The sequence below is a fragment of the Phacochoerus africanus genome, chromosome 16 (genome assembly GCF_016906955.1).
Source record: "Phacochoerus africanus isolate WHEZ1 chromosome 16, ROS_Pafr_v1, whole genome shotgun sequence".
Classification (NCBI taxonomy): Eukaryota; Metazoa; Chordata; class Mammalia; order Artiodactyla; family Suidae; genus Phacochoerus; species Phacochoerus africanus.
The window spans coordinates 37,257,852-37,285,096 of NC_062559.1; the positions used below are offsets into that span (position 1 = coordinate 37,257,852).

Below are 27,245 nucleotides of genomic sequence, written 5' to 3' on the forward strand. Positions count from 1 at the left end.
TACCAGCAGCCACTTCTTCACAGTGAAGCGTGGCACATAGGTCCTCTGAGAACAGTGGTGCCTACTGGATAGAGCAGGTCGATACGTAGATGATACAGATCTGTCCTCCTTCAAATTTTCTTCTATAGTTTCCCAATATTCCTGCCATTAGGTTCATTTTTTTTGTGATAAGATATTACTTCCCAAACACCCCCTATGAAATGCAAATCTGTTACTTAGTAGAGGGTCTTCTTACTTTGGACATGGACTCCTAAAAGTCAGAAGTGTATAAGGACAAATGAGGGTTTATGTCACTCTCTCCCGGCCACCTGTGACTCATCTTACCCTTGGCTCAGCCATGTTCAAACGATTAAAGGACATAGCAGTTGACATGGGATCCCTGGTTGGACAAGGGCATTGAAAAGCATGCATATGCAGATGACTAAAGTGTGAGGCGTCCTGAGCAGAGGGGACTCGTGGGCTTGTGGGTTTCCTTCATGGATGTCCAGGTTTTTCTGAAGACATGTTTAGTTTTGCTACCAAAAAGGATTCACTTTCTTGTTCTGCCTCCCAGTGTCCTCTAAGACCCAAGCAGATCACTGGACACATCTTTATGTGGACAGGACAGCTGTAGGAGAGACATATGCTTGGAGAAAGCAACCTGCACCATCAGAGAGGGGCAGTGCCATTAAACAGAGCTTAGCAAGTGCAAGTGGCTGTCAAGTGTTGGGGGGCAAAAAAGAAAAAAGAAAAGGAGTTCCCGTCATGGCTCAGGGGAAACAAATTTTACTAGCATCCATGAGGACGCAGGTTCAACCCCTGACCTCACTCAGTGGGTTAAGGATCCGGTGTTGCTCTGAGCTGTGGTGCAGGTCACAGATGCGGCTCAAATCTGGCATTGCTGTCGCTGTGGCATTGGCCAGTGGCTACAGCTCTGCTTCAACCCCTAGCCTGGGAACCCCTAGCCTGGGAACCCATGCCTAAAAAGACAAAAAAAAAAGTGTTGGGACATGTCAGGTGCATAATATTTCCTGGGGTGGTGTGATTTTCCCATCACGTGGCAGTCAGGCAGGTTTGGAAGTTCTGGTTTGCTGGTCTTCCCTATGCTGTAAAATTGTTACTTCTGTTACACTATCATTTCGTGAAAATGGCATTTTGGTCAGTGAGCAATTACTGAGTATCCACTGTGTGTGAACTATTGAATGAACAACTGATTAGAAGCCATAAGGAGAGTACTAAGATCACATTCATAGTGACATTATAGACAGTACCCCAGGGCTGTTCAACACCCAGTGGATGCTGTGTCCACCACACTAGTGTCATAGAATTCAACCAGATATGTGTGACTTTGGACAAATGCTCAATTCTTCGTGGTCTCTGGTTTCTTATCTTTATTTTTTTTATTTATTTATTTTTTATTTTCCCACTGTACAGCAAGGGGATCAAGATGGTTTCTTATCTTTAAAACAGTGGTAACAACACTGACTCTACTGTATTCGAAAGAGGATTAAAGAGGGGGTGAACAGCCAAGTGCCTGGCACCGAATCTACCACATAGTTGAGGTCCATTTATGATATGCTCTTATTTTTAAGTTGCAAAAGACCCCCAAAATGGGGGAGTGGCATGGTACATTTACAGTCGTAGATTCAAATCCCAGCTCAACCGTCTGCCAATCAGTTATATGATTTTGAAGTAGTTAATGTCTCAAAGCCTCGGTTTCTTCATCTGGAAATGAAATGATGATAACATCTATCTCACGGATTTGAGTGGCTTAAGAGAAGGATTATACATAAAGCACCTTCCATAATATCTGGCACATAGTAGGTATGTTATCAAAGGTAGCAACTGTTCTCAACTGTAACGGAGGATTAAAAAAAAAGATGCAGTGAATTTACGTCAAGTCTCTTGGATGCTTCTGTTTTCTTCTCTCTTCCTGCTCCATATATTCTGATGAAGATGATTCCACATTAATAGAGACGATGGTTAATTGCCTCCTTATGAGCTGGACCTGTCCTGAGCAGCAAATTACCATATTCTTTTTTCTTGAAGCTTCCAACGGGATATGTCTGTCCTAATTCAGTAGACCTCTTTTTTTAGTGCCTGGCTCAAAAAGGCAATACCGCATGCACATTTCCAAATACATCATTTGCATGAACACTCAAGCCTTAACTACTGGGAAAGCAATCTGAGAGGGGCGGGTGTGGGTATTATTTCACATTCATTTGATCCAGTGCCAACCAAACTTCCATGGTTAATTGTGTCTCAGCAATTTTCTCCTGGAAAAAAACAATGATTGTGCAGACTTCTAGCTGTTGCTTGGACTTCTTTCGTTCTTGAGTTCGCAATGTATACAGTCACATAATACGGTGAGCAAATGGATATGTCTGTGTCCTCCCACCTCTCCTTCTCCATTCCCACCCCCCCAAGCCAGTTCAAAGTTGGTCAATCAACCTCCTTCCTTGTGGTTCCAGTGGTACAGGAAAAAATGGAAGCTGTGCATCATGGTAGTTGACTCTTTGGAAAAACACACTCAAAGTCTGGGCTGAGAGTGCCTGTAAAGGCGATCAGGGAACTAGGAAGGGGGTCATCTGTGGAAGACTTTTCTGAATGGGCAAGATCGATCCCCAGGAAAGTTATGGTCTTCCTTTCATCTCACAGGTAATGCAGGTGGTGAAGGAGCAGGTTATGAGAGCTCTTACAACCAAGCCTAGCTCCCTGGACCAGTTCAAGAGCAAACTGCAGAACCTGAGCTACACCGAGATCCTGAAAATCCGCCAGTCTGAGAGGATGAACCAGGAAGATTTCCAGTCTCGCCCAATTTTGTAAGTTACCTCTGACCTCTAGCTCCTCAAAGACTCTGATACACCATTTCTAGAATAAAGGCTATCACACAGCAGGGCTGTGGTGTGAGCTCTTGACAGAAGGGCCAACAAAAGATCTCTATTCAGTTCCTGAAGTCTCAGCAGCTCCTTGAAGTAGGCTGGGTAGGGGTAGGCTAGGGGGGGTGGTAGGGACAGATGCTGGTGGAAGGATCTAAATTAAGAAGTGACCTAGTTACTGACGAGTCCTCTCAGGATTTCAGCTGAAAAGTTTGGAAACTTTTCTAATACTTAGGGCACTTTGCCCAGTTTTGCCCATGAAGCTATAATCCATGTAGGTACCCTTGAGCGGCAAGATGTTCCGCCCCAGCCAGAGTAAGACCTACCAGTAATTAAAGCAATGGGAACATTGAAACATGGTGGGAGGGAGGGAGAGCTTGAGAGGAAGAGAAAGACCCATTTTTCTCTCTGCTCTGTTGGCTCCACTTCGTGTCAGAACACCTCATACCCACAGGCCTAAGATGAAGAATCAGGGGGCTCCTTTTTTTTTTTTTTTTTAATAGGATTTTGTGTCACATGCACTTGCAACAGTTGTGTGATTTCATGTATCTCCATCTTTAAGATGTTTTGGACCTTGAAGATGAAGATTGTTTTAGACTATTTTGTTTGCCTCATCTTTTCTTCATACTGGTCTATCTTTGCTTGCCCTTTTCTAGGTGGTAGGTCAGTTTTGTTGCCTTTCTAATGTATAGGGAAGGAAATAGGAAACAGGGTTTGGGAAAAGGAAAGTGTTGGGTATCTATTCTTAGTCTCCCTTGGAAGACTGGACACAGCTTCTTCTGAGCTTTTCTATGAAGCCATCATAGGTGTCATGAAGCTCCTCTTAAACCTGATTCTTTCCTAATTCTTTTTCTCTCTTCCTCTCTGTTTCTTGCTCTTATTTATTCGATGTGTTTAATGCTCGGCAGTTTGCAAAGCCCCTCCCTACGCTAAATCATTTCTTCCTACCAGTGTGAGAGAGGCAAGTCTTACTCCTACTTGAGGACCAGGATATAGTCTAGAGAAGGGAGGACCTTGTTGGCAGGTAGAGGAGCCAGGACTTGAACTCCAGCCAACTGGTCCTTAGCCGATTCTTCATGTACCCTACCAGAGCTCCTTTGCCAAGTGTAAGACTAAGGAGGCGTTTTAAAAAGTGCACAGATCTGAAAAAACCATAGCCAAGCTACACATCTCTTTTGTGCTGGTTTTCAAGCCTTAAGACGCACCATTAGAAACCGCAGAGCAGAACTGCAGGCTTTAGTGGGGATGAGGTTAGGCAGCAGGGAGGGGAGATGCTTCCTGAGGGTCTTCGGCTTGCATCTACATAAAACCTAAGCCATACCTGCACTTGGCCATGGGCAACTGGAACGAGAAACAACAGTGGGGCTAAAAGAAGGGAACAGTCCCAAATATCAAGCAGAGAGAACTTTGACGACATGACCGACTCCTCGGAGATGCGGTTTCTCTCTTGCAAAGAGGGACAGTGGCACCTTGCCCCCGCCCCCAGGCCTATAGTCCTGAAACGTGGGATTTCGTAATGTCTGTTTCAGGGGATGTGTGAACAGCAGGAGATTTCATTACACTTTTGACAACAATTCTCAGAACCTAAAGGGAGACTTGAGGAACCACTTCAGTGAAAGCCAAGTGATTCTAAATTAATGTCTGACCATGACTTTGTTCCAAGTAAGAATGTTAACTGCTTGTCAAGTATGAACACTTTGCTCCTGCTTTGGCTTCATAGCTTTTCTTCCCAAGGCTCTGCCTGTGACATTCTGAAGTTTCTTTTCCCTTTATGATAAGAAGCTCTGACCTTTACGCTTATTAAGCAGAGAGAAACAATGCAAATATAAAGGAAATCTCCTATATGTATGTAACTTTGGTCTCATCGCTAGGCCATAGGACTGAAAGGACCACAGTCCACTGACCTCTGGATACTGTTGCAGTCAAGTTGTGAGGACTTGTCAGAGCTGTAGTGTTTAAGGGGGGAGACCATGAACCAGCCGGATCATTATTCTGGCCCCTGAAACAGGCAGGAGGGTGTCAGCTTCCGGCTTCTTCTCCAGGGATGCTCTTTTAGAATGATCCACTAGACAAGACCTCACTGTGGGGTTGGATGAAGTTTAAATGCTCCACAGTGGCTCACAGGATCAACCCGAGTCAACAAAGACAAGGCATAGACCGTGTTGTGATTGATTTCATTCATTCGTTTATTCATTCATTTATTCTGGACGTCCCGTGTAGCTCACAACATTTATTCATTTGTTGATCTAATATGCATGGAGTAACTCCCACCTGCCAGGCCCAGCTCGAGGTGATGGGACAGGCAGAGACCCAGAGACCCTCGGTCTGCCTCCTCTGTGCCCGGCTTTAAAGCTGGGGTTTGGAGGGGTTACCAGAGACTGTGCTCAGTGCCCGGTAGGAGGACGCACAGATGGGTGGGTTGTCACAAGAGCACACAGGAGACGCATCTAACCGAAGCTCGGAGGTTAGGATGTTCCAATTTTAGAAGTGAAAAGCACCTCTAAGGTCATTCCGCTCAAGCTTTTCCTTTTGCAGACAGGGACAGTGACATGGTTGAGGCTTGATGGCTGGTGCGTGAGGAACCCCACTGGCCGCCCTTGCCCCCTCGCCTGGCTGCCGCACACAGCACGGAGGCAGCTCTCAGCACCACGAAGACCCTTTGAGGCACGCCTCTCGTTTTTATAAAATGTTTATATTTCCTGAGAAGAAAAGTGCACACTCCGTGTGAACAAATGTTTTGGGAGACTGTGTACTCAGTGGGATGAAGCAGCTGTGTTTTATGTCTTAGCTCTTAACTAATTGTTTCAGAAGGAGGTATTTGTTATTTTCTGCTTAAGGAGGCTTTACAGGGAAGATAAGTCCATCTACACAATTAATCTGAGTTAATGGATATAAAAAGCTTGAACAGGAGTTCCGGTGTGGCACAGTAGGATCAGCAGCATCTTGGGAGCACTGGGATGCAGGTTCAATCCCTGGCCCCACCTTGTGGGTGAAGGATCCGGCTGTGGCTTAGGTTGTGACTGCGCCTTGGATCTGATCTCAGGCCTGGGAAGTCCATATGCCACGGGGGAGCCAAAAATGGGGAAAAAAAAGAAAAAGAACAAGAACAAAAAGCTCGTTCAGTCCCCACATAGGTCATTTACCTATTGTTGGGGGCAGGGGAGCTGTAGGGACACACACCAGTGAGGCAGAGTAGCAAAATGTAAAAAAGCCAGACTCGGGAGCTGACGGGCCTGGGCTCAGATTCCAAGGCCACCACTTGCAAATGTGGGCTCTTTTGTCAAGTTCTGTCACCCATCCTAGACCTGTTTTTCTCATGTCTGAAGATGATAAAAGTGTCTACATGGTTGGGTTATTAGGAGAACTCAGTGAAGCAGTGCCTGAAGAGCACTTAGCATATGCCCCACACATAACATCCACTCAGAGAGACAGTCGCTCGTATTAGGAGCCGACAGCCAGGGTTTAACACGCTGACAGACTGTCAATATGTAAATGGCAAAATTGATGCTGCGAGTGCATTTGTTTATACCTCATCTTATTTCAGAATGTACACAGTGAAAGTAGGAGAGAAAGAAAAAGTAAAGGCAGACAGAGCCAGGAATGAAGCTAATGCCTATCCTGCCAGTCTGCGTCCTTGCTGAAGACTGGCCACAAGCTTTGCTCACGGCTCTCGTAGCAAATGCCAGGGTTCCATGCGTTTGACAAATACTTATCAAGTGCCTGCTGCTTGCCAGGCACTGTTCTATGTTTTGGTGATTCCACAGGGAAGAATACACAGTCCTCAGCTTGTAGTGATCACGTTTCAGTAGGGAGAAAGAGGTGATAAACATGGTACATAAGACTATAGCCTGCTGAAAAAGGATTCAGAAAATACAAAGCAAGATTAGGGAAATGGAGAGTTTGCAATTTTAAACCAAGGGATAGGAATAGATCTCTCTAGTTGGGATGGGGACATGCGTGTAAAGATGTGTCAAGGACTAAGGGGGCAGGCTAGGTGTATATTTGGGAGAAAGGATTTCCAGCAGAGGGAATCACCAGTGCAAAGGCCCTGAGGTCAGAGTAGGTCTGGGTGCTCAATAAATAACAAGGAGGCAAGTGGGGCAGAATAAGCAATAGGAGGCCTGGCCACAAAGGCAGCTGGGAGCCTGAATACACAGGGCCTTGTTGGGGAGTCATTGGAGGGTTTTGAGTAGGGAGCTGATGTGCTCTGACTTGGGGTTTTGGGGTTTGGGGAGTTATTTTGGTCTTTTTGGGGGGTGTCACACTTGCAGCATATGGAAACTCCTGGGCCAGGGGTCGAATTGGAGCTGTAGCTGCTGGCCACAGCCCCAGCCACAGCAACACAGAATCCAAGCTGCCTCTGTGGCAATGCTGGATCCTTAACCCACTGGGTAAGGCCAGGGATCCAACCCGCTTCCTCATAGATACTAATTGGGTTCTTAACCTGCCGAGCCACAGCAGGAACTCCTGACTTGGGTTTTTAATGATCTCTCTTGCTGCTGTATTGGGAAAAGACTCCAGGGAGGCAAGTTCAGAAGCAGGGAGATCAGTGAGGGAGTTATTCTAATAATCCAAGCAGGAGCTACTGAGCAGCAATCAGAGTCTCTACTAGAGAGCAGATAGATTTTGAAGATAAGAAGCAAAGGTATTTCCTGATTGATTAGATGTAGGTGTAAGAGAAGGACGAACTCAAGGTTTGGGGCCTGAACAACTAAAGGGCAGAGTGAGTAGAGCAGGTTTGGACGAGGGGCTCAGGAGCTCAGGTGTGGGCATGTCAAGTTTGAGATGTCTGTGAGACACCCAGAGAGGCAGCTGGATTGATGAGTTTGGAGTTCGGCCAAGAGATCTAGGTTGGAACTATAGGTTTGGAAGTTGCCAGCATAAAGTTGGTATTTAAAGGCATGACTCTATAATATAAAGACCAGCAGAGGTGCAAAGATTGACCTTGGAGACCCTGGGGTGAGACAGTGAGACAGATCAATGTCCATGAAACAGACTCTATCACTCAGCCCAAAGTCTCCCCAGAGCCTTTGTAGATCCAGGATCAGCAAACTATAGCCCTTAGGCCAAATCCAGGCCACAACTCGTTTTTGTCACTAGGGTTTTATGGGAACACAGTCCTGCTCCCTTGGTTACATCATGTTGGCAGTTTTCACCCACCATGGCAGAGTTGAGTAGCTGCAACAGAATGGCTGTCCCACAAAACTGAAATATTTACCATCTGACCTTTTACAGAAATAAGTTTGCCAACCTTTGTTGTAGATGAACGCCAGGTAACAGCGCAGCAGGGCTGACCCGGGTCCAGGACCCACCAGTCTGATGCTGCCGTGTCTGTCCTCTGCACATGGCACTGGCCCCACTGGGCCTGGACTTGGAATTCTCTCCCAGAAACAGGGCTAGACTTTGAATTGCTCTCCACACACTCATTATTCTATCTCCTTTAATCTCCCTCCCTTTATTTATTCGTAACAGAATAGAATGAGGGGAACATTTATCAAAGCAAAGCCAGTGAACCCATGACCTTGGCCTCACTGGCTCCAAACTGAGAATTTCAAAACCCGATTCCAGCCCATGGTTATTACCTGGATTAGCCCAGAGGTCACATCTCCGTCACAGAGACATCATGTAGGGATTACCTACGTTCTCCTAATAGAGGTTGATTTTGTAGCTACGGAGTCCATTTGCAGAGAAAGAAGAGGAAGTCAATCGGGGGGCGGGGGGGAGCTCTTTCATTTCCCTCCGTGCCCAATCATGTTTTGGAGTCCTTTGGGCTTCATAACAAGAAAAGGATAACTCTTATAGCAGCAGATCCACTTATTCTGATAGTCTGTCCCCAAAGATGGTCCATAATGGAATGTGTCATGACGAGCGCATCTGGGTCTTACACTAAAAGTTATATACCATCAATTAAATTTACCCAGAAGTTCTTTCAGTTATTTCCTCCAGCTCACCTCTGCATCTTCATCTCCATTTTAATAACACAGATTGAGCCTAGTAAAACTATTATTCAAAGATTCATCGCTAACCTAAGAATTGATGACATCCCCAGATACTCTCCCATGATTTCTCCGCCACGTTGCCCCAACTGGGGAGTCAGGAGTGGTGATTGATTGTCCTGTGGGACTGCCCTGGCAATTCCCCCACCTTCTCCATTCAGATCAGGGTTCATCAAAGCTGCAATTTGCTGAGTCCGTTGTACCAAAGCTGAATGCTGATAATAGGTAGTTGCAGTGATCTGAAAGCCTGAGATGAGACCCTGGGAGACCTGCTCTGGAAAAGCAAATGCAAGTAAAGCAGATGCACTGAGCTCTGCTATTAGGGCTGAATCTCCACGTTAGGCTTTATAAGTGGTCGGTTGGAACAGTTTCAAATGATAGGGTGTTTGAAGACAAGGTCCAAATATGTATTCACAGAGTACTAAAATACCCTGTTAGATGGCCAGATCCTTTCACATCGCATATTCTTTTTCTTTCTCATGTGTAAATAGAAAACGTTTATGTGAGAAAGACTTGAGTCTGTACCCCTATTCAAGGCTTCACCTCTGTAAGCAGTTAATCCATTGGTGAGATGGGAATGTTGATATTAATACCTGTACCCAAAAGATGGGGGGTTTGGGAGGGAACGAGGGGAAGGGATGCTAAATGATCTAAAATTGCATAGTACACTACCTGGCTCATAGTAGACCCTTACCAAGTATTCGTGACTTCCGTGCATGGGAACAGAACACTACGTGAAGGCGTATTGCCTGCAGTTCAGGGTGAGCCCAGAGTTAAGGTTGAAGCTGATGAAATGTGAGCCTTGATTCCAGTGTAATTTGGGCCGGTGAAAGGAGATTCAGTAACACTTTGCATTACTGCCCAGTGCTTTTAGCTCATTTATACCCCCACTGTCTCCTTTGGGACAGGAAGGATTCTTATTCCCATTTTACAGATGAGAAAACTGAGACTTACAGGAGCTACGTGAAATGGTCATCGTGAGCAGAGCCTAAATTGAAATCCTGTCTTCTTAGTTTGGGTCCGTGCTTTCAACAGTGCTCTGAGGGCTGATCCCTCTCTATTGACCCTCAACTAGAACAACAGCAGCTTTAATAGACTCAAATGTTGGGGCGCTATATAAAATTTCACATGATAAAAAAAAAACTCTGCTCTTTGAAATACAAGATTTAAAACCCCTTGCACGCTCTTATCGTATCTTTACAGCACAGTAAAGATCTAAACCTAAATTACCTTATCGTAGCATGAGACAAGATACAAATAATCCTTAATTTATCCCCTCATTATCCCCATCTCTGTGGGCTAGGGTCTGGGATGATGTGCTGTTCCCAGCTGTAAGTGAAAGAATTGGAAGCAGAATGTGGTCCTGCGGTTTGTCCGATGCCGTGTTTGCTATAGGATAGTAATTGCGTGGTTGCCTAACATTCAGGTTTGGTCAGATCACAAGTGCAGTCTAGGAGTTTCTCTGCCATGGGGGGGGGGGGGACGGGACATATGACCAGAGAGTCATTGTCTCAGCAGAGCTCAGGGAGTTTTTGCATAAATTTATATCTGTGGCTTTGTAAAAACCAAAGTAGACGTTTCTCGGGAGACGGTCTGGAAAAACATCACTGAAGTGGCTGGTGCTCTTGTGGGTGTCCTGTGAATGTCAGAGACTCGACAGGGTTATTAGAACAGATAACCCTGTCCACCGAAGCCTAATAAATAATCCTCTAAAGCACCAACTCACGAGGGATCAGGATGTTCATGAAAAGATGCCACTTGTCCTCGCCTGTCCCATCTGCCCATGACGCCTTTTCAGCCACACGCTGTTCTCAAGACCTGCTGTGGAATATGTGTTTCTCCTTCCACAGGGAACTAAAGGAGAAGATTCAGCCAGAAATCTTGGAGCTGATCAAACAACAACGCCTAAACCGCCTCGTAGAAGGGACCTGCTTCAGGAAACTCAACTGCCGGCGGAGGCAAGGTATTGTGTGTGGCCACTCCAGACCCAGCTCGGGGGAACAGCTCCCTAGGGAATCACACAGGCGTGGGTGCTGGTTTAAGGGCAGGCCATGCAATGTTTTACTAGGGACAGGAGTCCCAGTCCAGGTAAATTCGATTTCCCCTGCATTACCCAGAGAGAATCCAAGTCCAGAATTACCAGGAGACCCATGGACCTGAAGAGCTGTCTAGGCCATTTCGTGCCTCAAGCCAGTAGAGGTTCAACAACAGCTCACATTATTGAGAACTTGGCATGTGCCAGGCTCTCACTTTGCTTATATTAATTTATTTCATCCTCACAGTAACCCTACGGAGTAGCGACTATGATTATGTCCAGTTTACAGATGGGGAAACTAAGACAGTGAGGTACGAAGTAACTTGCCCAAAGTCACAGAAAGGCAAGGACTTACACTTCAACACCTGCATGGCCCTGACTTTTCATGATTCACTCTGCTCTCAGCAGAGATGACACCCACCGTTGAACTGGATCTTGGAATTTTCAGCATGGTTGGCACGTATTTTCAAAACTCCATCCTGATTCTCTTCCAGGTCTGAATTATTTTATTTGTAGATAAAAGGAACTGAACCAAGGTGGCACATAGAATCAGTTTTCATAATCTTGCAAGGCAGATTTATGACTTGTCTCTAAATTTTAATTCCAAAACATCAATATAAAATGGGTGCCCTTGGATGAGTTCCAACAGGCAGAAAGTATTTCCAGCTGTTTCTAAGCCAAGGAAGTGAAGTCCCTTGATTGCTTTCTTGCTTTCTTGACAGTTTGTGGATTGCAAAGTCAAGGTACCCATATCGTACAAAGGACAGTCAGAAAATAAACCTGAGAGAGGAGACTCGGGGAGAGGTGACGGGATTGAGGATCAGTCAGGAACAAACACAAACATTAGCAACGGTACTAAGAACAAACATCAGTTATGGCCCAGGAGCACCTCTGGCAGATATTTGTGAAACCCAGTGGATGCCCTGCTCAGACACAGAGCTCATCCACTAATGACAAACATCACTCCATGTTTATGCTGGGCCCTTCCTCCTGGCCATTTACTTTTAATGCTTTATGCTGGATGTTGAGTACATTCAAAGTATTTCAAATGCAACCATTAAAAATCATATTAAGACAAAAAAAAAAACTTTAAGGAGTTCCCATCGTGGCTCAGTGGTTAACGAATCCAACTAGGAACCATGAGGTTGAGGGTTCGATCCCTGGCCTTGCTCAGTGGGTTAAGGATCCAGCATTGCCATGAGCTGTGGTGTAGGTTGCAGACACGGCTTGGATCCCGTGTTGCTGTGGCTCTGGCATAGGCTGGCGGCTACAGCTCCAATTCGACCCCTAGCCTAGGAACTTCCATATGCCGCGGGAGTGGCCCAAGAAATGGCAAAAAGACAAAAAAAAAATCATATTGAGGAACATCCAAAGGCAGAACTTCCTTGATGAATAAAAATGTAGATCATTCCCAGAGGATGCGAAACCATGACAGTGAGCTTCAGGCTGGGCCTCAGGAGAGGACAATGGGCAGAATAAGAAAGGGCTGAGTTACCACTGGGACTGGAAACAGCATCCCGTCAGGGAGAGGGAACCCATCTCTCCCATTCGACCACTGAAGGATGAGTTAACCTCCCCCTTCCTGATCACATTCTCTGCTTTGGGCATCTTTGTCAAAGCAGATGCTCTTCTAAGAAGACAGTGTGGTGCAGTGGGGAGGATAAGAGCCCTAGAGCCAGACCAAGTGTCCAGCTCTATGACCTTGGGCACTTTCCCCATCTGAAATGGGGACCACAATGCCTCTTTCCTAAAGCTATTATGAGGAAGCAAGCTGGTCATGAATGCAGCACTTAGAAAACAGCTTTAAAAAAGCAGAAAGAGTAGCTACTCTTTTATTCTGGAAGATCTCATAGAAAAGAACAATGAGCTTGCCGTGAGCACACTTGGTTCTAGGCTCCTCAGCTCTGTGCTTAACCACCTGGGGGTCTTTGGTCAGGACATGAGACCTCTCAGGGCCACAATTTCTCATCTATTAGGTGGGAGAACAGGACCAGATGATCTGTTAGTTCAGTTGGCCAGATGGTCAATTATATGCCCTGATACCCTCATTGCCTTTGGTAAAATCAACATTCAGGATATATTGCCCACAAAAGGTGATTTATAAAGTTTTTATTTACTTGACATTGAGCAAAGGGCCCAGAAGTGGGGAGAGGGGAGAGGTGGCAATAGATACGTACCACCCAATGCCCCTACTCACGCGCAGCTCGAATCCTTCAGAACCTAATTCAGAGAACCTAACTAAATGTTGCGGTCTACTTCACCACGAGTCTTCCCTTTCTAGGCTGAAACGGGTAGATTCGACTAGAATCATCCTGTTTCTAGATATCATAATTACAGTTAGTCCCAAATATGAAAATTTGTCCAGTTTTCTAAAAATGAATTACCTAATGAACAAAAAAATTAGCATTTAGAGTATAAATGTATTAGTTAAACTCCCTTGGGAGCATAACCATCTGTGTTTAGTGTAAAATCATCCTTCTGCATGCAGAAAGGAAGGCTTTTTGGTGTTTGGTAAATTGATTTGAAATCTGGTGATCAGCTCTGTGTGCTTAAAAATAGGAACTCAAGTCAGACTGTGCTGAAATTGGTTTCCTATCACTCCATCAAAACATGCCATTTAGATTTACACACATTAATGAGGACACGGTGTAAAATCACTTTGATCCCTTGGAGAAAGGTGAGATCTCAGACGGGAACAGCCATGAGCCATCCCAGGTTAAAGGGCGAGCAAATACCTGCCACGCTCCCTCTAAACTTGTCCACCAGTGACTCAGACATAGATGAGTGGATTTAAGTATTAACTTTATAAGGCATTTAAGTATTAACTTTATAAGGGAAAATAGGGAAGAGTTTCCCAGCCCACCAAACTTGAAAGGGAAGGAGCAGAATTAGAGCCCCTTACCGCACCGTGTTTGGCTGGAAGGCCCCTGAGTTGCTTCTTGCCCGTCATTCTGCCTGCCTCATTTGCAGTGGTTAGTCTGATGTGGAAATAAACAAATCTGGATTTCTGGGGATTCTGACCACAGTAGAACTGAGAGGCAATAAATCATGTGAGACACACCAAGCTGCCTTCAAGTCCCTGCCTCCCCTCCTGCTAGCTGGGTAGCCTTGGGCAACCTAAGAGATCTCCCTGTGCTTCCGTTGCTTCACCTGTCAAATGGGGATGATGTCAGCCCCTACATCAAATGGTTGCAAGGGTTAAATAAAATCATGCATCTAGAGCACATTGTCAAACATTCGTTAATGCTACTTGGTATTAGTTTTAGTTGTTAGTTACTCAGGTATAGGTTTCAACACAGGCTGTAGAGTGTCAGTGGACATTCCATACCTGCTTCACTGTTTTCCACACTCACCATCGAGTATGGAAGCTTCTTGTTCATAATCCTCCACGATGAGGTTGCCTTGCTTCCGTGTCCCCTGGGCTTCCCAAGAGAGTTAGGATGAAACCCCAGAAATAATTGCCTCCTATTTTCCTGACTTTTCAGAGATTAAGATCTTTCAGGATCAAATGCACTGAATAGTCCTGTTAAGAGCCCAGGGTTGTTTTGTTTTGTTTTGTTTTGTTTTTTCAAAAAATGATGGCATGAGACTTTTGCTTCTTGTTGAAGACAGTGACCATTTTGTTGGCCAGCATCCCTTCTCTGTGCATTAACATGACAGACCTAAGGTGAAACCTAATAGTGAGCAAGAAGTATACCTAGAGGAGGTGGCCTGCTGCTGTGCTTCAGCCAAGGCCAGTGTCCTCGCCTTGCTCTTTCAGCTTGCTCAGAAGGCTTAGACCCAAAAAATATGTTCAGGCCATTTCAGTAACCATATGAACCCTTTGGGGGAGCAGGTTGTTTCTTTCTCTCTCTCTTTTTAAATTTCATTGATGTATAGTTAATTTACAAGGCGGTGATAATTTCTGCTGTACAGCAAAGTGACCCAGTCATACATATACACATATCTGTTCTCTCCATTCCCTCCCAGATTCTTTTCTCAAATAGATTATCACAGAATACTGAGTGTGGTTCATTGTGCTATACAGCAGGTCCCCTTGGCCAATAGTTCCATATACCTCAGGGTTCATTTGACAATCCCAAACCCCTAGTCCATCCGCCTGTAACCTGTCCCCTTTGCTATCATAAGTTTTTCCAGGTCTGTGAGTCTGTTTCTGTTCTGCAAATAAGTTCATTTGTATCCTTTTTGTTTAGATTCCACATATAGGTGATATCAAATGTTTGTCTTTCACTGTCTAACTTCACTTAGTATGATAGTTTCTAGGTCCATCTATGTTGCTGCAAAGGGCATTATTTCATTCTTTTTTATGGCTTAGTAATATTCCATCGTTATATGTGCCACATCTTCTTTATCCATTCCTCTGTTGATGGACATTTAGGTTGCTTCCATGTCTTGGCTGTTGTAAATAGTGCTTTCAGTGAACATTGGGGTGCATGTATCTTTTTGAATTATGGTTTTCACTGGATAGATGCCCAGGAATGGGAGTACTGGATTGTATGGTAGTTTTGTTTTCGGTTTTTTGAGGCACCTCCGTACTGTTTTCCATAGTGGTTGCACCAATTTACATTCCCACCAACAGTGTAAGAGGGTTCCCTTTTCTCCACACCCTCTCCAGCATTTGTTATTTGTAGACTTTCTGATGATGGCCATTCTGGCTGGTGTAAGGTGGTACATCATACTAATTTTGATTTGCATTTCTCTAATAATTAGTGATGTCAAGCATCTTTTCATGTGTGTTTTTTGTTTGTTTGTTTGTTTGTTTGGCCATCCATATGTCCTCTTTGGAGAAATGTTTATTTAGACCATCTGCCCTTTTTTTTTTTTTTTTTTTTTGACAACCCACAGAATGGGAGAAAATATTTGCGAATTAAGCAATGGACAGGGGATTAACTTTGTGCAGCTCAATATCAAAAAAAAAAAACAACCTGATTAAAAAATGGGCAGATGATCTAAAGAGACATGTCTTTATCTCTGATTGAAATTTCCTTTCACTATTAAATCAAACCTGATCATAATTCATTTTTACAAAAAGGCAGGTATAAATAAATATAAATCTTCAAAAAAAATCCAGTTTATTTTTAGGAAAAGAGCACTTTCCAATAGACCAAAATAACAGATAGTCATTGTTCTCAGAAGGTGGAGGAACCAGTAGTGTGGATGAGAGGGGTTACCATTAACTGGAAGAATAGCAAGGCAGTAATATTTGAGAGCCAGCTCTGTGAAAGGTGCATGATGGAAAACCTATATGTGTTTTTCTTATATAATTATTAGCATTACTTAAGAAAGGATCATAATAACTATAATTTGGCCAAGACTCATACCTGATGTGTCAGAGCTAGATGTCTAACTCAGATGGCTAACTCCAAAGCATCCATTAGGCCAAAGCATCTTTAAAATGACTTAGGGGCTCAGGAGTTATCTTTTGCTGTGAAAGTAGAATCTCCTGGGAAAGAATCTCTCATTCTGAAGAATGTTCAATGAAGTGCGGAAGATTTGTATTCTATAGTTGTTGTCTCCCTTTACTGGACCAACAGAAAAATCTTGTATCTCACCACCAGGCAGATGTGATTTCCCCTTAAAAACATTTCTAGGGTCTCTCATGTTTTGTGACTTGGAATGGCTTGACCGTAGGCAGAAAGGAGACCTTCTCCTGAGCAAACTGAAGATTTTGCATATTTTAGGTTAATCTAAGGAAGACCCAAAATCCTCATGGTCACGCCCTAAGAATTCACTTTAGTGAAGGCCACCTGTCTCCCAAACACAGGACCAGTAGCCAACTGCCAAATGTGGGCTTTGCACACAGACAAAGGTGTCTCCCTGGGTCTACGGCAGAGTCAGTCAGGACTCAGTTCTTGCTGTGCCCCGTGCCTCACCTTATAGACAGCATTTCACACTCAACGATGGTGTAGTTCAGCTTGCCTTCTTGCCTAAAGACCTGCTGAACTTATTTACAAGACAGAAATAGACTCACAGACATAGAAAACAAATTTGGGATTGCCAAAGGGGAAAAATAGTGGCGGGACATATTAGGAGTTTTGGATTAACGTATACATACTATTATATATAAAAGATATAAACAACAAGGCCCTACAGTATAGCACAGGGAACTGTATTAAATATCTTGTAATAACCTATAATGGGAATTATAGAATCTTAAAAAGAACATGTATGCATACATTTATATAACTGGATTACTTTGCTGTACACTTAAAATTAGCACGGTATTGTAAATCAACTATACTTCAATTTAGGAAAATAAGTGAATAAATAAATAAATACCTGCTGGGCAACCTCACTCTTGTCTCCACCCTGGATATGAAGATAGACAATAAGCTACACTGTTCCGTGTAGCTACCTATGGCTATTTAATTTAGTTAAAATTAAATAAAATTCAAATTTTCTTACTATTGAATAAAGCAGATGCAGACTGTTTGCATTGTTGCAGAGAGTTCTATCAAGTATTATCACAAAAATTACAATTGTCAGGGGTTATTAGCTCCATAATGATCTATGTGACATTGGGAATAACTTCAATCAGCCCTGGAGACCTTCTTACCCAGCTGTGAGCTTTGAAACCAGCTTTTCCCTCCGATCCTTCACACACAGAGAAAGAGTGAAGCACAAAATTGTCTCCATATTTTCCATTTTTGAGTTTGGGGAATGAAAGGATGGCCATTAAGGTAGTAACATTTGTAATTGACTGGAAGACCTCTGTATTAACTCCTGTGTTCCCTTTAAATGCTAGTACACAATCTTTACTAATGTCTGCATGCCTTCTGCTAATTGCTTTTAGCAACACAATCCACTCATTCATTGCCCAGGGAGATTGGGGAACCCGTAACATCATGCTGGGTTTTGATAAGAAAATGCACATTTTTCTTACCATAAAAGAAACTGCAAATCAAGCTGCCGCTGACGGCTGGAACTGAAACTGTCTCATCCAGCAAGCTGGGTGTGCCGTGCTGGTGGGTGCTGGCATCGCTGCTCTCCTTTACAGCACTTCTGCCTTCAAGACAGACACACAAGTTATGATGCCTCTTAACCTTCCCAGAGGGAGGGGAGCAACTCCAGTCTTTATCCTGAGAAAGATTCTGGCTGGGTATCCACCCATTTGCTTATGAGTCAAAACAGCCTTTCCAAGCCCTTCAGCCCCTTTTCCAATATTTTATCATCCATCCAAGACTTCCTGTTTGGTGAGGAGGAGCAGAACACATCACTCCCGTGGAAGATGCAGAGGTCTTTTTGCTGTGTACCATTTTGGTAGTAAACACAGAGAAACTTCTATAGGATGCAAGAAGAGAGAGCCAGAGGTAGGAGGAAAACCAGAAGAGAGTGGTGTCATAAAAATCAAGAGGATTTAAGCTCTGGAAGGAGGAAAATCTGTCAGCTACACACCTGATATTGCTATGATAGCTTTCCAGGTAGCCTTTTGTGTTTCTCTAAGCAGTGACTACAGTCTTGCAAGGAAGCTGGTTGTTTTGCCTCCCGGAACCCTGATAAACCCCACTGTTCTCCAGTAGTTTCTGAATGTAGGAAGATGTTGCACAACAGACCTTCCCTCTTCCCATTTTTCCCTGTAGTACTGGCAGAGCTGCTGAGTCCCTGTCCCTGCTCCCCAGACCTGGGAAACAAGGGTGTCTAGCCTCTTTCTCTGAGTTGCCACTGAGAACTGAGGGAGCACCTTCTCCTTGAGCTTCTGGGCTTTGTCCCTCATATCTGCCTTTCATCCTTCTAATTTTTGCTACACTCAGGAGAGCGCTGTGAGCATTGTAGACACGCTGCAAGTATTCATTGGAGAACGAGGCTTCAGCTATTAAATAGGTTAACCTGTTAAACAGACAACCTATGAAAGTATATGTGCAGCAGATTCTTTGAAGTGTTACCAATGAATCTAAGTTGTGCATTTTACTCCACAATATATCTATTTGTACCACTTAAATTTCTTAACAATCCCCCAAATATACCGAGGATGACTGCTCTCCTTTGATTTGATTCCTTGGGCTTCAGGTTACAACTGCTAATCCCTAGGGTTTCCCCAGCTTGAGAAGTGAGGGATTTCTAGAAACAACGGGCTAAGACTGTACTCAAAATAAGACCAGCATGAAATGCTTCGGCTCACTGACTTCTTCCCAGCTTTCTGTCACCGTTCTTCAATTGCACACTTAGCCAAAGTCCCACCCCAGAGGTGACAGTGGAAGGAAAGCTCTCTAGCATATTTTTCCAGCTGGCTTTTTGGTTATCACAGTTCATTTAGACAAAGTGAAAAGTCCTTTGGGGGAAGAAATCTCTATAGCCTGACATGCAAGGCCCACAAGAGCATGATGCTCACTGCCAAAGCTTGGCCTGTTCCTTTGGAATCACAATTCCTACTGTGAATTTTGAGTCAAAGTCCCAAATGTGGTCTCTTCATGGAAAACCGCCTAAGCAAAATGGCTGTGAAATGACCTGTGAGTGTATATATAACAGAATTTTGAAAATTTACCGATTCCAGATGTTTTCCAAGCCATCAAATAACTTTTTTCTTTCCTCTCAAATGTTTCCACCAGTGCTCAGATTTCTTTAATGTATGGATTGCCACATTGTAACTACATTCAGGAATTCTTAAACTCAATTTATAGATGAGAAAGGCGTTTTGCTCTTGTGGATCCAGTTTGGGTGTTTTCTTTGTTCATTGTGTGGCTTTTACTACCAGTTTTTGTTTGTTTGTTTGTTTTTTGTTTTTGTTTTTGTTTTTACAAAATAAAATGCATATATTTAAACACAATTACATTCACACAGATTATTATATCATGGATCTTAAGAAACAGATTAAGTGACTCCCTCTGGAGAAGTGGAATAGAAAATATGCTGAGACAAATAGGAAATTTATTCTATACTTTATCACATTTTGTATGGCTTTCATCTTTACTATTTAGTATTATCTATTACATTTCAATTTTTCTTTAAAAATTAGCATTATATTAAAATTGTGTATATTATACAACTAAAATTTATAAAGAAGAAAGCCCTATATACCATTAAATATTTTATATAGCATAATAAACAGAATAACTTAACTGGTAAGAATAACAAAAATAATACACCCTCTGAAAATAAGTAAAATATAAAATGTGTAAATTGGTTAAAAAACAGTGTAACTATATAAATATGTCCTCACAATTTGTTACATCTTATTGGTTCTTCAATAAAGGCATTACACCATTCTAGGTGATGTGATAAACAAGACATTATAGACTTTACATTGTACCATGGAGAGAAATGGTTATTAATAATACCATTGTAGACCTATATTATTTAATTATAATTATCGTAAATTCTTTGATGGAGAGGAAATCAGAATCAGTTCTAAGAAGACTTCAGCCTTCCAACAATGATGTCAAATGACCCCCTTCATGGTGGATTATGCACTTACTTACTATGAGATATGTTTCTTCTCCAGAGATTCCTTGTTTGTGTATCCATTGTAGATTTTTGGTTTGCAGTTATACTACCAGTTTTAAAACTACTTTTTTCTACTAAAAGAATTGTAGCCCAGATGCAGTTTTGCCATGAAAGCAATTGTAGATGGAAGAAAATTTTTCTTAAATGTTATAGAGAGCTTTTTGGTCAGAGTGACTTCAAAACAATTTGTATTTTGTAGACACAGTAATGGGGTGAGTTGACCAAGGTCACTGTGTTTGCCAACTGCATAATGGCACAAAGGGATTCACCAGACGTGGATGCTTTGTGCCTTAAGCATCTTGACCAAGTCCCCTTGGGTCCTCATTTATGAAGTTAGCCAGCACCAACTGTGCAATGTCTACATGCCAGGCACTGTGCCAAGGGATTGAGGCAGTGCCATTGTGAAGACAGTGACTTCTTCACCTCTCAGGGCTGATGAATGTCCTGGAGTCCTCTTCCTCTGTCAGTGATTGTTCTCAGTGCCCCCACTAGAGCAAGTTGCTTACCTAGGGTCTGTGGCAGATGATGGGGAATACCAAGGTATTTAGCATGGTGGCATCAATCATCAAAGGAGATGTTGGAGCAGCTAAGAGGACTGGGAGAATGTGGAGCTGCAGTAATCACAGAGGGCTTCCCAGAGGAGGCAGCATCTAAACATAGTCTTGAGAGCTGCTCAAAGATGGGTGTCACAATGTAAGTTTCCTACTCTTTACCTCCTTCTCACTACCTCATAAGCTCTTTGAAAAAGATGTATATTACATTTGGGGGGTCAGAGGAAGTCAAACTGAGGGAGTTATTTATCCGAATGACCCTAAGGTCTTGGTCATGCCTATTTAAGAGCACCTAAGTCTTGGATTTTGAGAAGATGATTATGAATATTGTCATTCTTGGATACATTTCTGAATTATTTAGAGTATTTCCTCATGAACTCCACCCCTCGTGTGTATCACTAGGCTTCTAACGATTTGTTCATTGATTAATTTGTGCATAGAGGCTCAGGGGTGAAGAGTTTGATCTGGCAACTGAGATACAGCAAACAGCCATATCCTCAGTCTCAGCATCTCACAGAGGGAAGCAGAAGAAGCAGAAACGCTCTGAGAAAGCTGTTTTTTCGCCACCTCCATCCCCGCTTTTGTCAGGCCCACCCTAGTCGTTACAGATACTGATGAAATAACCTTCTAGGAGGCACCACCTCAGAAGCCCTGTTGTCGTTGCCTTGAAGGATTCGCTAACTTTCCCAGCGGTACCCAATGTCCGCCAAGCAGGACAGGCACTAACTCAGTATCAAAATCAAAGAGGGACTGGCCGCCAGGGCTCTAGAATTCATCCCTTCCCGAAGACCGAGCTTGTTCTCCCAGACCAGGCGATGGAGCAATCAGGATGTCAGTGTTTCCGAAAACCAGAATCGCTTACCTTGTAAATTTGTGTTTCTCCCGCAGACAAATTTTGGTATTGTCGGCTTTCACCAAACCACAAGGTCCTGCACTATGGAGACTTGGAGGAAAGTCCTCAGGGAGAAGTGCCCCATGATTCCTTGCAGGACAAACGTAAGTGTCTCTCCTGTGTAGAAGGTTTGAGTTCTGCTCACATGTTTGTTTCCTGAACATCAGGCAGCAAAACCATCAGCCCGAGAAAACCCACTGCACTTGTGTCACATGCTGTGAGTTCTGGCCCAAACCATCTCATCAAGCACAAGACCTTGATAGATGTGGGCTCTGGGTCTGGACAGGGAGGGTATAAAAGGAATGCTCACGTATCTTTCCTGAAAGATGTCAACCCACGGTTCAAACACCACTTTTACATCGCTGATCATAATGTTAAGGAGCAAAACCAACATAAACCTGATTGTCAGTTGTCTTTTTTTTTTTAAAGTATAGCGAATTTATAATGTTGTGCCAAGTTCTGCACAACAACTATACTTTAAAAAATGTAAATGTGGGCATTCCCGTTGTGGCACAGTGGAAACGAATCCAACTACTATCCACGAAGACGTGGCTTCAATCCCTGGCCTTGCTCAGTGGGTTAAGGATCCTATGTTGCCGTGAGCTGGCGTGTAGGTTGAAAACATGGCTCAGATCTGGCGTTGCTGTGGCTCTGGTGGAGGCCAGCAGCCGTAGCTCCAATTTGCCCCCTGGCCTGAGAACTTCCATATGCTGTGGGTATAGCCCTAAAAAATAAATAAATAAATAAATAAATAAACAAACAAATTAAGTAAATGAAAATGACCCAGTCATACACACATGTACATTCCTTTTCTCATGCTATCTTCCATCATGGTCTCTCCCAAGAGACTGGATATAGTTCCCTGTGCTGTGCAGTAGGACTTCATTGCTTATCCATTGAAAATGTAATCGTTTGCATCTACTAACCTCAAATTTCCACTCAATTGTCTTTTTTTTATGACCCAAAATAATTTCACGTGAGTTATGTGTTTGATCCCCACCAGGCTTATTCCTTAGTTGAGTGTGTCCCATGATTATAATGCAGCGCTAATGGCAGATCCACATACAGATAACTTACTTCAACAAGTACTGCGGACGGACCCTCAGTGACATTCTCTCATTTGCTAAATATTCTCCAAAATACAGAGTATTTATATGAATTTGCTGTTTCTGTACAATGTCTTTTTTAAACTGTATGCTTGGAAGAGCCAGTGATATGCCAGTCTAACACCAAAGCAGGTTCCAGGTTTTTCAGACAGCATTAAGAGTACAATTGAAAGTATAGAAACATCAAAATACGAAAAGGTAATGGATTAGTTTGGAAGAGAAATGAGATAAAGTTAGAGCCTCGGAGGATTTCTCAGGTAGAGAAATCAAAGGATGAGAAAAAAGTAAAGATACTTTTAAATAACTTTTAAATTTTAAATAACTTTTAAAAGTCACCCTGACCCTGCCATGCTTCATTTAAGCAAGTCCCAGACAGAATCCTGACCCCAAGTCCTAGCACCCTCCCCCTTGTCACCTTGGGGCCCACAGAAGCCAAATCTGGACTGTCTTCCCTGCAGCTAATGGCCATCACACGGGAAAATACACCACGAGGCAAATTCCCAACACACTCAGACTCTGCGCTGACATCTCAGATAGACAGCCTGGAAGGTTCTCGCTTCCTGCAGCTGAAAAATGGGACAGTCTGGTCTTTGTAGTGTCATTTGATTCAGAAAGTAATCTGATTTCCTTTCATGGAAGCACTGCCTCCTCAGCCCACGGTATTAGCACAGTTAATGGGAAAAGAAAGAAATCTGAAATCCAGGGCCGTGGAGTCTGGGCCGTGTCTATGCATCCCCGAAGTGAGGGCATCGCAGACCTCTGCCTTCGGTCAGGAGCCTCCCTTCAGGTCCCAGAAAGCCTTCCTCATCCCACCATGGAGAGGCTAGACCAGTGGTTCTCCCAGTGTGGTCCTTGGACCATTAGCAGCAGCATTAGCAGGTGAACTAGACCTGCTGAACCTGAACCTCTGGGCCTGGGGCCAGCAACCTCTGTCTTAACAGACCCTCCAAGCGATTCTGATGTGCCTTCAAAGTGAGAACTGTTGGGCTAGATTTGGCCTGATGATTCATAAAGATTCCCTAAATTTGGCATTTACTAATAAATTAAAAACTCTAAAAGAACAAAAAAAGTGAATTGTTAGTGGATTGTCAACTTTTAGTTTGGGCAGTCAAAAAAAAGCTATTAAAAAAGAAGACCTAATTAAAATTTAATATCACATTCCTTTCATTTTATAAAGGACTCTTGATTACCAAAAACAAACAAAAAGACCAAAAAAAAGCCTAATCTTGAGAAAAAGGACAGTCCCTTCTACTAAATTGAATTAGCACTATGAAAAACTCACAGCAGTGTCCTCATTTTCCTCTATTTGCTATTAATGGTGAAAACTGACTAGTGTAACCTCCCTCCTGAACGCACAATGGTCCAGAGTCCAGCCTTTTGGTCTCCCATCCAAGTACTAACCAGGACCGGCCTTGCTTAGCTTCCCAGATCTGAAGAGATCAGATGCATTCAGGGTGGTATGGCTATAGTTGAGGCCAGCCATTTGGAATCACTGTTCTAAGGTGGCGAAATGAAGAGTTGGAGGTTACTGTCAGCCGAAGCCACCAGAAGCTCTATACGAAGTCTGGCACTGCCTCATTCTTAAAATGGTCTGGGCAGGAAAGAAAAACCACAGCTGGATTCATTTCTAACCCACGTGGCCCAGTGAGTCGGCGCTTCCTCTCACAGGTTGTATTATTTATTCCCATATTTTTAGGGATATAATCCACTTCTCAACCAAGCACTTGATTGGCATTGATTGCAGGTTTAAATACAGCGCTCTCTTCTAGCTGGTCCTGCTGCTTAGGAAATTGATTGCCCTGTTCCTAGAGAAGGTCAAGGTGTAGACAGCACCTCAGCCTTGTGTAGGAGCTGATGCCCCCCAGTCCCACCAAGGCTGGACCCCCAAGACCTAGAAACCAGAGTGCCAATGCCAGGGAGAGCCAGCTTGCCAGGGTGGCCTTGCCAGAAGAGCAAGGCCAGAGCTGCAAATCTCCTTGACCATGGTCATGGCCTTGAGTGATGCTGGTTCTGGGAAAGGGTTGCAACCGTCCATTCTGACAGTGGCCCTGAAACTTTTGTCTGCTCCTTTCCTCTGTGGCTTTTGAAATCCAGGATTTCAGACTTTGGGAGGGTTGCTCCATAGTTTATTCATTGCAGGATAAACCAAGACTGCATATCGGTGTGAGCATAGCAAAGTGTGTGTGTGTGTGTGTGTGTGTGTGTGTGTGTATTTGTGTTGAGGAGATCATATCTGTATGTACATGTGTGCCAAGGATGGGGTATATTCATGTAATAAAATCAAATGAAGCTATGATACGCCTGAGATGAGAAGGCCCCAGCCTAGGAAACTAAAGTTTGCTGCTTTGAGGTCTGCCACCTGGTTTGCATTTTAATTCCAGTTCTGCATTCTGCCTGGAGCAAAACAGTTCATCCTCTTGGAGCCCTTAAAAGTCAAAAACTTCATTCCACTAGAAAAATGAGATGCTCCTTTAATTAATTTCAAGTGCCATTGCTCTTGCCATGTACGATTGCTCTCTCTTGAGACCAAGGGGAAAATTGTCTTCCACCCCTCAAGTTAATCAGTGCTGAATACTGAGGTATTGATGAATCAAATAGTGTAATTGAATCCTCTTCATCGGAGAGTGCGAATGGAGATGGAGGGCTTCTCCTTAGCTGTCTTCATGCTAGAGGTTTAGGAAATCTCTCTTCTCATATTCCTTTTGCTTGGTAGGAAACGTGGCCTTGGCAAGTCCACATCCCCTTACCTCCCTTCACCCCACATTCCTCCCACCAGGTTTCCAGGCTCTCGTCACCTCCACTCAACACCAGACTCCCCTGCTTTCCAGCAGCCCCCGGGCCCCTCCGAGCCTCCCTTTGAAAGAATCTAGGCCAGCGCTCCTCTCCCACATCAAAGGGGCCAGGAGGAGAGGCCTCACTCCCTCACACAAGGCGATTAAGCCTATTACAACAGATGAGAGGAGCGGCGGGCACAGCAAAGCAAAGTGGGCGATTTGGGTCATCGAAGCTTGGCAAATAATTCAGGTCCCTCGGTCGACAGAGAGGACTCATTTTGATTATTGATAATGAGAATAATTGCAAACACTGTTTTTGGAGTGCTTACTCTATTCCAGGCACTCTGCTAAGAGCTTTACATAAATTATCCTCCCGACAACCTCATTGCCCTTCTCTTACCCATTAGGAAACTGAGGTACAGAAACATTATGTAACTTGTTGAAGGTCACATATCTAGCAAATAGTAGAGCAAAGATCTGAATGCAGCCCTCCAAATTCAGGGCCTGCTCAGGACCACCTAGATTCCAAGCCAGCAATGATCTTGGCTCCAGCACTGAGTTCACGCTCAGAGCAGCCCTATGAGATGAAGGATGTTATAGTTCCATACTGTGGGTAAAGAAGCTGAGGTTCCAAGAACTCAAGCCCAATGTGGTATAGCCAGGAGGTGCATCTAGAATTCAAATCCAGGCTCTGTGATTCCAGTGGAATCTTCCCATCACTCTAGGCAGCCAAGGTAGAGGCCAGATTCTTTATTGAACTGTACTGGAATCAGCCTGTTCCTTCCCTGCCTCTCTTCCCACAGCAGCTTCTACAATGGAGCTGTGTATACAGTAAGTGCCCATGGCTTGCTAGCTATTTCCTGGGGTGATTTCTGCCTCAACTTGCTCCCAGGAAGAGCTAGAACAATTTTTACCATGGTGGCCACGTTTACTTTTTCAACGGCATTTTTGCTTTAAATCACAATTAAAGTTCCTTCCACAAATATTAGCAATCAAGGAGTTTCCTGAACATGTCTCAAGTGATAACCACTTCTTGGGGCTGTGTTCTGCACGTTTTGGGGTGTGGACACATTTCGAACATAGGGAAAAAATCATGACCTGGTAAGGGACTGTGAAACAGAAGCAAGAGCTGTTGTCCCAGCTCTGTCCCTTACTAGCTATGTGATGTTGCGTGATTTATTTCTTCTTATGTAGGCCTCAGTCTTCCCATCTGTAAAATGGGGGTGTTGAATTAGGTTATCTCAATTCAGCTCAAACTGATGAAAGCATTATTGAAGGAAATGAAGCCAGGCCCCAAAGAGTTAGTGTTGGGAGGTAAGGCGCCAGTAGTGACCTTACTGGTTTTTTTTTTTTATCTCTGAACCTCACTTTGTTATACTGCTCCTCCAAAAAAAGTCCTGATGGAAGCACTACCCCTGCTTTGAAGTAGTCAAGAGCCCTCTGTTGCCTCCTTCGAGTGGAGATTTAAGAGATGTGAGTCTGATTCCACTGGTGGGTATAGAGAGGACAGTGTTAGCCCTTCTGATGCCTAATCTTCCAGTGCATCTAGAGACAAACTATGCAAAAAGCAACCTTTAAAAGCCATGCTGTAT

The 27,245-nt window shown here is 43.7% G+C and overlaps 1 protein-coding gene across 7 annotated transcripts in view; it reads left to right on the forward strand.

The window, feature by feature from the left end:
* Positions 1-27,245, forward strand: part of ELMO1 (engulfment and cell motility 1) — a 561,177-nt gene that overhangs the window by 510,506 nt on the left and 23,426 nt on the right. For all 7 annotated transcript variants that reach the window (XM_047763106.1, XM_047763109.1, XM_047763107.1 and 4 more), the window contains 3 exons: positions 2,638-2,801; positions 10,705-10,817; positions 21,770-21,877. In XM_047763106.1, the coding sequence (XP_047619062.1) occupies positions 2,638-2,801; positions 10,705-10,817; positions 21,770-21,877 (385 nt within the window). The remainder of the gene's footprint in view (positions 1-2,637; positions 2,802-10,704; positions 10,818-21,769; positions 21,878-27,245) is intronic.